At 40.1% G+C, this 11,915-nt stretch overlaps 1 protein-coding gene across 3 annotated transcripts; it reads left to right on the forward strand.

Moving 5' to 3' along the window:
* Positions 1-961: 961 nt before the first annotated feature.
* On the forward strand, positions 962-11,707 carry LOC137347109 (gap junction alpha-4 protein-like). Of its 3 annotated transcripts, none has more exons than XM_068011202.1 (2): positions 962-1,341; positions 7,564-11,707. In XM_068011202.1, exon 2 carries the CDS (start codon positions 7,580-7,582, stop codon positions 8,651-8,653), a length of 1,074 nt encoding a protein of 357 aa, XP_067867303.1. In that variant the 5' UTR covers positions 962-1,341; positions 7,564-7,579; the 3' UTR covers positions 8,654-11,707. The 3 variants fall into 3 exon arrangements, with proteins under 3 accessions (XP_067867303.1, XP_067867304.1, XP_067867302.1); XM_068011203.1 differs by lacking the exon at positions 962-1,341 and adding an exon at positions 1,365-1,539; XM_068011201.1 differs by lacking the exon at positions 962-1,341 and adding an exon at positions 1,554-1,562.
* Positions 11,708-11,915: the final 208 nt, after the last annotated feature.

Raw genomic sequence — 11,915 nt, forward strand, 5'->3', positions numbered from 1 at the left:
AGCATTGACATGGGTTGCCTCAGCAACAACAGTTGAACCTAGAAAACAATCCCCATCCCAGAAAAAAACACTGATCAACCAGCAGCAAAGAGCATCCACTGAGCTCACTACAAATGAATACACAGTCAGTTTAAAACATATATGCCTGGGGTACTTTTGGGACCTTGGGTGCTTGAATTTAGGAGGTGCCACTTATGTGCTTGGTCAAATCAATCCACCCTCAGTAATTGGATGTTATTCTCGGATTATGACCAGGCACTGGTATTTTTTTTGAGTTTTGCCATCTACATCTGTTCCCAGAACTTCACTCATACTAGCTAAAATCTGAGACTATTTTAAGTCCAGAAAGTGGCTGCTATTTTAATGCCATGAGAGTGTAGCTTTGTGTTTATTAGTTTAAACGATATATAGAAACTGCAAATAGCATGCCTTAGTAAAGTATGGAAAGCTGTTAATCTGAGGAAGGGGTTAATTCCTGGAGAGTCTAAGGCAGTATCCATCTATAGATTCTGTTTGCCTGTCATGGGGATATGATTAACTCTTCATGTCATAGTTTATGTTTTCCTGGCTATATAAAAGCACAGGAAAATTTGAGGATGAAAACTATCATTTGACCCTTAGAGATTAAGCAATCTGATCTCCTTAACTCTCCTAATCCTGAACTTTTTCTTCCCAAAGCATTTACTCCAGGTGATCTGAACTGATCATCCCCACCTCATTAAACCTCCCAATCCTCTGAGATTTCTCTGGAGCATTTGGTAAATTTTAACCTTTCTTCCAGCTCTTCAGCATCGGAAACTAAACCTCTAGGATTTTCACAATGTCATTGGTTAAACTCAGAAAGCACAAGGCTGTCCTGCAATCGGAGTGATCTTCCCGATCCCAGCCATGCCCTTCCCACCCCCTGTAATGACTGCAAGCGCCTGAGTAAGAAGTCCCTCTCCAACAAAGAACGCTGGAGTTGAGAATGAAGAAGTAAAAGAGCCGTACTTTTTTTTTGGAGTTGCTTGCAGAGAGCCAGAAGGCTGGGGCTACAGGATTTACGGTTAGCGTTGTTGGAACTGTCATTCTGAGAGAAGTAGACAGAGGTTGCTAATGATGGTGATTTCCTTCCTGTCGATGGAAGCAGTCAGTCGTGCGGGACTCATACATTCCTGCTGAACTATATATCCCATTAAACACAATATTACTTTTGATTCAGCAACATACATCACTGGTGACGTTGAAGAAGGTTTCCCCTTCAAATGTTTCAACTCTGAGAAACATTATTAGTGGAACATTACAACCCTGAAGGACGAGTGTCAGATTACAGCGTTCCATTTCCTTTAAAACTTACTGTTGGTAAGTTATTGAATTCTACTCCCTGCTAAATTAGTGGAAGAGGACGGTGTTCTTAATACAACAGAAAGAACATTATTACAGAGTTACAGATCAATCTGAGAGAAATTCTTTGAGAAGGAAGAGATGAGTTACTATATCTCCATGGAGTTGAAAGTTCAAGTGCCTTCTTAGTTCTAAAAACCAGGTTTCCTTTGTACGGTAAATATGTAAAAGCTAATGCTGTGAGTGTTATTTATATCTGAATGACAGGAAGAGATAAATAGAAGCTCTAATATTGTACTTTTTCAATTTCTGTTTTGCATGCTGAAGTTTTTACAGACAATTTTGTGGGGATTTGTTATTGCAGGATTAAAATACTTTGTTAGGATTTTTTTCTTTTGATTTTGAAACTGTATACAGAACAGGGAACACAGCTATTTAGATCTTCAGATTCTCGAGAGGTCTGGAAGGGGATCCGGGGGTCTCAGAGGTATTCAGATTTCTATGTTTTTTTCTGATTCATTAATTTACTTGATATACAATAACAAAGAAGGTCTCTGTGCCATGATAGCATCAGATACCAAGTACTGTCTTTCAGTCATTAGTTCCTTGGAGGAGATCAACGCTTGCGAGGGGTCCCTGGAAGTGTGTCAGTTTGGTATGGGGAGATTCCTGGGCGATGTCAATTTTTGCAGGAGTTCCAGGGTGTGAGCCAAGATCTGTAGGGGGTCCCTAGGAGTTTGAAAAGCAGACGTCATATTATGGCGAGTGTCATATGGAGCTTCTTCCTTAGCAAAGGACAGCTCAGCTCTTCCCACTGCTCTCTGTTATAGATCCTGACCAGAATAGATATGGGGAAGATTGGATGTTAAATCATGGAACATTGTTGCCAAGCTAACTCTCTGTTCAAATATGATCAGGCACCGCCTTACTCATTGTTACAGTGAAGAAGTATTAAATCAATCAGATCCCTTTCATTCCTATATGCTGCTTTATTCACTCATGAGTCAATGACTTCCGACGCTACACAAAGGAAAAGTTGACAAACAGATGGCCAAATTTATTATTGCATAGAAATAGTGCTCTTGCTGATAGCAATTCCATTTGCAGGGCAGTGTGAATCATTAGCTTTACAACAGTGGTCTAGGAAGAACAGGAGACATCAGGGTGGATAATATGTGTCCGGCGTGGTGGGCTGTGCAGTGAGGGCGACAAACCAACTTCCTGCCATTTTACAAAGTCAGCTCAATTAAATATCTTGACAGTTCTTCCATCACATAGCAGATGATGTGCTGGGAGAGCACCTGGGTACTTGGGGAGGGTAATGAGGTAATGCATTTGGGGAGGGCAAGTAAAGTGAGGGGATACACGATGAATGGGAAGATATTGAGAGGGGTAGAAGCAGTGAGAGACCTTGGAATGCATGTCCACAGGTCCCTGAAGGTGGCAGGACAGGCATATAGAGTGGTGAAGAAGGCATATGGAATGCTTTCCTTTATTGACCGAGGTATAGAATTCAAAAGCAGGGATGTAATGCTGGAACTGTATAAAACGCTGATAAGGCCACAGATGAAGTATTGCGTACCGTTCTGGTCACCACATTACAGAAAGGACATAATTGCTCTGGGGAGAGTACAGAGGAGATTTACAAGAATGTTGCCAGGGCTCGAAAGTTACAGCTATGAAGAAAGATTGGATAGGCTAGGGTTGGTTTCCTTAGAACAGAGGAGGCTAAGGGGTGTCTTAATTGAGGTGTACAAAATTATGAGGGGTCTAGATAGACAGAAAGGACCTGTTTCCCCTAGTGGAGAGGTCAATTATCAGGGGGAACAGATTTAGGTGAGTGGTAGAAGGATTAGAGGGGACACGAGGAAAAACTTTTTCACCCAGTGGGTGTCTGGAATTCATTGCCAGGAACGGTGGTGGAGGCAAAGACTGTCAATTCTTTTAAAAGGTACCTGGACATGCATCTGAAGTGCTGCAAGCTGCAAGGCTATGGACCGGGTGCTGGAAGGTGGGATTAGATTGGGCGGCTGATTTCTACTTTTTTTCTTCTCGACCGGCACAGACTTGACGGGCTGAATGGTCTCCTTCTGTGCCCTAATTATTCTATGTGTCTAGCGAGTACCAGCAATTATTAAAGGACTGTTAGCTGCCCTCAAGGCTGGGCCTGTTTATTAGAGAATGGCCCAAATCCAAGATCGTATATTGAAAGCTATGTGGGAGGAGGTCCTTGCAATGAGGAGCGGCTCTCTGTGGAGGGGAGAGCCACCCAACAGTAATGTCCTACTATGTTTGAAGATGTTTTTCTTGAAGCAGACACTGATTTTTTAAAAATTCTTTCATGGGATGTGAGCATCGCTGGCAAGGTTGGCATTTGTTGCCCATCCCGAGTTGCCCTTGAGAAGGTGGTGATGAGTTGCCTTCTTGAACCGTTACAGTCCATCTGGTGTAGGTACACCCACAGTGCTGTTAGGGAAGGAGTTCCAGGTTTTTGACCCAGCGACAGTGAAGGAACGGCGATAGTTCCAAGTCAGGATGGTGTGTGTCTTAGAGGGGAGCTTTCAGGTGATTGTGTTTCCATGCCTGGAGCAAGAATTCTGGGACCTTTCTGAGCCTCGCATACAATCTGTTGCATGTGGGGTGCAGAGTAGGCCTCAAGACTCCGTACCCTTATAGCACAGGGTTTTTCACTGAATTATCCACAGTTCCAGCTACAATATTATTGCATGATGGAGTAAAACACACTGCATTGTCTCAACATCTTTTGATGAAAGCACCTGCAGCATGTTCCCTCATTAATCTTTTGAGAATGGCAACAAAGTTTCTTAAAGCAGAAAAAGAACCAGAAGCAATATTGTGTGTGTTCTGGCAGTTCTGTGCTTTAGAAGCTTTCTGGTTCTCTGTTACATGAAGAGATGAGGTAAGCTGGAGTAGTTGCCCTTAGACCGGAGAAGGTTAAGGGAAGATTTGATCAAGATATTCAAAATCATGAAGGGTTCTGATAGAGTAAATAAAGAGCAACTGTTTCCAGTAGTAGAAGGGTTGGTAACTAGAGGGTGCAGATTTAAGGCAATTGACAAAAGAACCAGAGGTGTTATGAGGAAAACAAATTACACAGCAAGTTGTTGTGATATGGAATACATCCCTGAAAAGGTGGTGGAAGCAGATGCACTAATAACTTTCAAAAGGGAATTGGATAACCCTTGAAGTGGGAAAAATTTGGAGGGCTATGGGGAAAGAGCAGAGCAGTGGGACAAATTGGATAGCTCTTTCAATGAGCTGGCACAGACATGATGGGCCAAATGACCTCCTTCTGTGCTATATTGTTCTTTGATTCTATGATAATACCTTAATTCCTTGGCAATGTTAGTAGATTCACATGCTGCACATCAATCATACATGAACATAGTTTACACAGTCAAAAGGCTTTTGAGAAACACCAGAATCACTGGAGGGAGCTGCCTGAGGATTAGAGCTTCCACAACTCCAAAAACATCTAAAGCTTTATAAAGCTTCAGAAACAGCAACCAGTCAAGAGAAAAGAACCCATGCAGTTATAAATACAGATCCCAGGTGTAATGGGTGCGTGGCACAAAAACATCACAATAAACAATTGTGGGAAATAATACTGCACAGAAAGGAAGGGCAGTGAAGCCCAAACTTTGTTTTGAAATTGACTGTTCAGCCTCTCTTAAATGAACGAAACTACGTTCCACGATGCTTCGTCCAGGTTTAATAGCATACAAGTGATCAAAGGCAAATGGAATTTTGGCATTTATTGCTAAAGAAATAGAGTATAAAAGTAGGGAAGTGTTGCTGCAACTGTACAAGGCATTGGTGAGACCGCATCTGGAGTTTGCGTACAGTTTTGGTCCCCTTACTTGAGAAAGGATGTAGTTGCATTGGAGGCAGTTCAGAGGAGGTTCACTAGATTGATTCCAGAGATGAGGGGCTTGTCTTATGAAGAGAGATTGAGCAGTTTAGGCCTTTACTGTCAGGAGTTTAGAAGAATGAGAGGAGATCTAATTGAGGTGTATAAGATGATTAAGGGGATTGACAAAGTAGACATAGAGAGGATGTTTCTTCTTGTGGGGCAATCTAGAATGAGAGGTCATAGTTTTAGGATAAGGGGTAGCAGATTTAAAACAGAGATGAGGAGAAATTACTTCTCTCAAAGGGTCCTGAATCTGTGAAATTCACTACCCCAGAGTGCAGCAGATTGAGTAAATTTAAGGAGGAGATAGACAGATTTTTAATTAGAAATAGGTCGAAGGGTTATGGGGAACGGGCAGGAAAGTGGAGTTGAGGCCAAGATGAGATCAGCCATGATCGTATTGAATGGCAGAGCAAGCTCGAGGGGCTGAATTGCCTACTCCTGCTCCTAGTTCTTATGTTCTTATGTTCTTAATTCACATTAATCAACATGTTCTTTGCCAAAAAGGGACTGAAGGTTATTTTTGGGATGGTCACTGTCAAATGTTGCACATCACTTTGATAATTTGACTGTGTGTGATTGTCAGCAACAATATAAAAAAATGCAATTAAATATGCAATTTCACTTGAACAACAGATTGTACTGTTAAATGGGTAACTGCTACAATTGGACTTTTCATTGGTGTGTTTTCTCTTGACAATTTAGCAGTAGGTCCCTTATGCAAGCCTTATCCTTTAGAATCCAAAAACTCCACACTACCATATTTATCATTTCTCCTTAAGATGCATACCTGAAAGTATGCTGTAACCATAGGTGCAGCAATGTATTTGTTGGATTTAATATAGTCTCATGCTTTGTAATCTTAGAAATTAAATACAGGTTGCACTAAATTATTTATTTATTTTACGTAAAGATATGAAGCATTATTATAAGTGTACAAAATATGAACATACACACAACAAAACAGCTTATAATGTGTCAATTACCATTCCTAAGAATAACTTCTGAAGATTCATTAAACATAGACTTGATTTCTTACATGGTAAATTTGGTAGATTTCATCTTCTCGTAGTACTTCTGGTACCAGAATATCATATGGAACTATGACTCAATGTCCAATCTCGAGCAGTATGAAAATCAGAACCTTCCATCTGATCACATAACAGAATTATGAAAGAATTCCTTACTCTTTGAAACTCTCCTCTTAAATCTTCTGAATTAAAAATTGCCCAATGAGCTTAATGATATATTCAAAAAACTAGATACAATTGACAATCCTACATACAAGTTTACAAATTAACGTTATTCAAGTGTGGAGCTGGAAGCATATATATTACTATGTGTGGAGATTCAAACATGGCTAAGGAATCCTCATCGACCTATGGAATGTTAGTCTTTATCACAAAGGGGTTTGGAATATAAAAGTGAGGAAGTGATGCATCAGTTATGCAGAGCCTTGTTCAGATGCCATCGGGAGTACAGAGTTCCATTTTGGGCACTGAATGTTAGGAAAGATATATTGTCTCTGGAGGTGGGTACAGTTCAGATTCATCAAATTTATACTAGGGCTTAAAGGGTTAAATTATGAGGACCAATTGCATATTACTTGTTTGCATTCCTTTGAGTTTAGAAGGTTGAGAGATGATCTAATCATGGTGTTTAGAAAAGGATTAGATTGAATAGACACAGAGAAACGATTTCCTCTGGTGAAGGAATCCAGAACAAGGGGGATAATACTTAAAATTAGAGCTAGATCATAGAGGAGTGAAATCAGGATGGATCTTTTTTCACACAAAGGGTAGTAGCAATCTGGAACTCTCTCCCCCAAAACGCTGTGGATGCTGAACCGATTGAAATTTTTAAGACTGAGCTTGATGGGTTTTTTCTTAAGTAAGGATATTAAGATTTACAAAAAAAAAGCAAGTAAATGGAATTGAGGTACAGATCAACCATGATCTAATTGAATGGAGGAAGATGCTCAAGGGGCTGAACTTTGCTCCTATGCTCCCAATAAAATTAGACAAAGTGCTCTTGAATTATAAGTTTAGTGACCAAATCCCTACAGTTAGACCATTAGCAAAATGAGGCATTAAGCAGAAATAAAAATTGACAGAGTTGCATAACAGGTTGCCGATTCATTATCATCCACTTTGCAATAAAGCACTGTCAAAATTAGCCATATTGTATAGTATAACTAGCTATTAAAGATTAAATAGCTAACATTTTTGAACAATGTGATAGTAGCTGAATTAATACAAAGGCACAACTCATGATCAGCAAAGAGTGACTATTTTTACCATTGACAGGAAAGAGGTCGAGAAGATGGGAGACTGGAGTTTTTTGGAAAAACTCCTTGATGAAGTGCAGGAACACTCAACTGTGATTGGCAAGATCTGGCTCACGGTCCTCTTCATATTTCGGATTCTGATCCTGGGCACGGCCGCAGAGTACGTGTGGGGTGATGAGCAGTCGGATTTTACTTGCAACACAGAGCAGCCAGGGTGTGAGAATGTCTGCTATGACAAGGCTTTTCCAATCTCACACGTCCGCTACTGGGTGCTGCAGATCCTCTTCGTGTCAACACCAACACTTGTCTACTTGGGCCATGTGATGCACATATCGAGGAAGGAAGAAAAGCTGACGCAGAGAGAGGAGGCACTGAGGTCCCAGCCAAGCAAAGACAGCCAAACTGAACACATTGTGAAAGAGATTGCAAGAAAGAAGCTAAAGTATGGCATTGATGAGGCAGGAAAGGTCAAAATTAGGGGACCACTGATGTGTACCTACACACTCAGCATTATCTTCAAAATGTCATTTGAAATTAGTTTTCTGTTTGGTCAGTGGTACTTATATGGCTTTATGATGCCAGCCATTTACGTCTGTCAAAGAGTTCCCTGTCCACACAAAGTGGATTGTTTTATATCTCGTCCCACAGAAAAGACTGTCTTCATTTTATTTATGTTTGCGGTAGCTCTGATCTCACTCCTGCTGAACCTTCTGGAAATGTTACACCTCATTAGCAAGTGTATTGTCAGAAGTGTTCAGATCAGTTCCAATAAACAATTCTATCTAAAATCACCTGACTTTCCAGGGAGTCCCTACATTGAAAAGGAGTCAATGCCAATGGAGTACATGTACACATCCGTGGAAGGGACTCATGGACCTTACCAGAGCTGTAACAAGTCCTCTACTGAGCAGAATTGGACGAATTATACTACAGAGCAGAGATTGGAAGACCAAAAGAACAATCCCATGCCACAAGGGCATTTGCAGCCATTTACCTTCTTGAGAGAAGCCCCTGATAAAGTAGATCAAAGCTCACTTCAAGGCCAAAGACCTATTAGTCCAGCCAGCAGTGTAAGCAGTAGAAGGCGTGAAGATGACATTGCAATCTGATTTCGGTTGAACATCAAGTTCTGAATGAACAATATCTCAGAATAGTTATGTTTAACAAATCTGTTTTCAGGACCTTCAAACATAGTTCATGAACAAAGTCGAATAGCAGGTATGCATCCTAGGTGGGTTTTAACACACGACATAACTTAGGTACAGTGCTAAGATGGATGCCACTGTACTACATAGCGGGCAAGCACATGCCTCTGACTCAGTCACTGTATGGAATTATTACTACACTTGTAATTTATTTCTCACTTACTGTGGGCTTCCCGATTTCATGCTTGAAGTTCTGGGGTTGGACTGCGCTTGGACTGAAGGAAACATAGCAATGAGTTTTAAACAATCAGAGCTATTATGCGTACCTTTCAGGTTTTATTTAAGTGCATTTCTAACTAATAAACATTCCTGTAGTATGTGCCAATAATCATCAAGAAAAGGTTTGTCGAAGAATATTGGTGTCTTATTTATTTTTTTCTTTTCTTTGGCAACCATGTTGTAAATATTTTTCTCATCCTCCTATTTGGGTGCATCTTTTGTGCCATTTCCTGAATGAGATGCTGGAGTGTGTGACAGCTGGTGCCAGGCCTATGCCAGTGCTGTTTTGTAAAAAAAGCAGTAGGAGGCATGCAAGTATGGGTTTGAGTGAGTTGCTCTTGGAGCTCAATTTAGTATCACCCTCCCCCCCACACCCCCTCCACCCTCATCCTCATCCTCACCCCCACCCCCACACATTAATGCACACAAGGTAGAGAAGACTGTGAGTATTACTCAAATCAGGGGACAATTTAGCATTCAGTAAAGAATATTCACAAATTAATAAGTAACAGTAGTTAGTGACATAAAATACATCAAGTTTGGTACGAATATGTTTTATTTATTACTGCTGGTAGGATGATAAATGATGTGATACTGGCAACATGGCATTACATTCAACCAAGACACAGGCTAAATTTTCTATCCATTGACAATCAATGAGTGGGTATCCAGTTATACAGTTTGCTCATATTTCTCATTGAAATTCAATATAATCAAAATCTGAAAAAAGCAGTAGTTAATGCAAAGGTGATATTATATCAATTGTCTAATCAGTTTTATAATACACGTTGTTTCTTATTAAGGAAACAATGGATATCGGGGTGTTTTGGGAGGCAATAAACTGGCTAAAAGCATCACAAATAGTGGCGCAGTGGTTAGCACCGCAGCCTCACAGCTCCAGTGACCTGGGTTTGCTGCTGGGTACTGGCTGTGCGGAGTTTGCAAGTTCTCCCTGTGACTGCATGGGTTTCTGCTGGGTGCTCTGGTTTCCTCTCACAGCCAAAGACTTGCAGGTTGATAGGTAAATTGGCCATTGTAAATTGCCCCTAGTGTAGATAGGTGGTAGGAGAATTGAGGGAAGGTGGGGATGTGGTATGGGATTAATGTATGATTAGTATAAATGGGTGGTTGATGGTCGGCACAGACTCGGTGGGCCAAAGGGCCTGTTTCAGTGCTGTATCTTTCTATGACTCTATAAACCATTAGAACAAACATTAGGCATTTTATAACCATCACCATGACCAGAACCCAAAGATTAGATACCTTGCATCTATTATTTAGTCAAATTCTGAGTGAAACTTTACTTTTTTGTGGGCTGGGTTTATGCTAACAGTACAGTTGCAGACTGTAGTGTGCTCCATAATCTCAGTTGATGATGACTATCATACAAGAAAATTAATGATTAAGAAGGCATTCAACTGCAAGTTTGAGAAATAACCTACAGTTGTTTTCTGAGATACAATGCATTCAGTGTACATTATAAATAACTACATAACTCATAGCAGACAGGCATCTCAAAGTACTGTACATCTGAGGTCATTTCAATAATAATTACACACTTAACAAGGTCATGAATAGCATGTATTAAAGAACAGGATGGGAACAGCTAAAAGATAGTGGAAGTTTCATAGACTTAAATAAAAAGAGATTCCTGTGAAGCAATTCAAAATACAACAAAAAAGGTGTCACCTTTTAATAGTCAATCCTTTCCTTGTTTCTGGTCTCCAACCTCTCTGCTCCAGCCTTCCTTGTCATTTACTCTGTTATTATTATGACTATTATAAATGAAATTTTGGCTCATGTCCTTCCTTCAGTTCCAAAGATGTGCTGTTCCTCCTCTCTGCATCCTAGTGTTGAAAGCAAAACTCCTCACACAGTCTCCTACTCATTCTGTCCCAATACATTAAAAACTTCTCATATCCTTCAGTCTTCCTTCCTCCTACATCACCAAGTGTGCAGTCACCTATTGCTGAGATACCTCATCTCCTTTTAACCTGGTGATGCACTACACCATGGGCCTTTCATGTAGGCTTCTGAATGATGTTTTATGAAATCCTTACTAAACACAGCAGATATCCTACTTTGTAACTTCAAGGCAGTGATCCTGAAATATTATTGAATAGAGTTGGAGGAAATAATTGACAGTATTACAACACATTTTGTAAGAAAATGACACACTTTACTCATTATTTATAGAGTTATATGTTGCACGATTTTAATTTGAAAATGCTACCACAGGCTTCAAGGCTCTAGTGGAGGTTCTATGGTTAAGATATGTTATAATATACAGAGGCGAATTGCACGCCAGCACTTTTTTGGTAAAACACTTTCTTCCTGTCAGCTTACACCATTACAATGCTAGTCAGCATCATATACTCAGTAAAAAACTGAATGAGCAGAATAAAGCAAAACTTACAAATATAGATGATATGAACCTCAATGGCAAACCTCAAAGTGTGAAGGATCCTTGCACAGGTCATCAAGAAATAAAAACGACTTACAGTATGATTAGACTCCCAGAATCTGAGTGAACACGTGAAAATGTTGCTTCGTGACCCCCTCAAGTAAGTTTAACTCATTATGTTAATAACACAATCCCAGCCATTTCACGGAAATGTGAGAACTGGAGGAAAACACACAACTATCAGTTCTGTAAATAATCAGGTGATTCGATCAATTATTTGTTAAAGTGTATTGTACAAGTTGGATTTTGTTTAAATTCTCGGTGCCATTTGAACTGCTGACCAAAATAAAACTTTAAAAAAAAACAAATTCCAGTCGTGTCATTTCCTGCAGTTTACATTGTCTAGTTTTGAAACCAAAAATGTTTTGAACCCTTATTTGTCCATGGATTTTATTTCACAGCCGAGCAACGGGTCTTTTGATTGGATTGGACATCAGTTCCCACAGATATGCTTGAGATTGAGGCAGTGATATGATCCCAGAG

The sequence above is a fragment of the Heterodontus francisci genome, chromosome 31 (assembly GCF_036365525.1).
Source record: "Heterodontus francisci isolate sHetFra1 chromosome 31, sHetFra1.hap1, whole genome shotgun sequence".
NCBI classification, from domain to species: Eukaryota; Metazoa; Chordata; class Chondrichthyes; order Heterodontiformes; family Heterodontidae; genus Heterodontus; species Heterodontus francisci.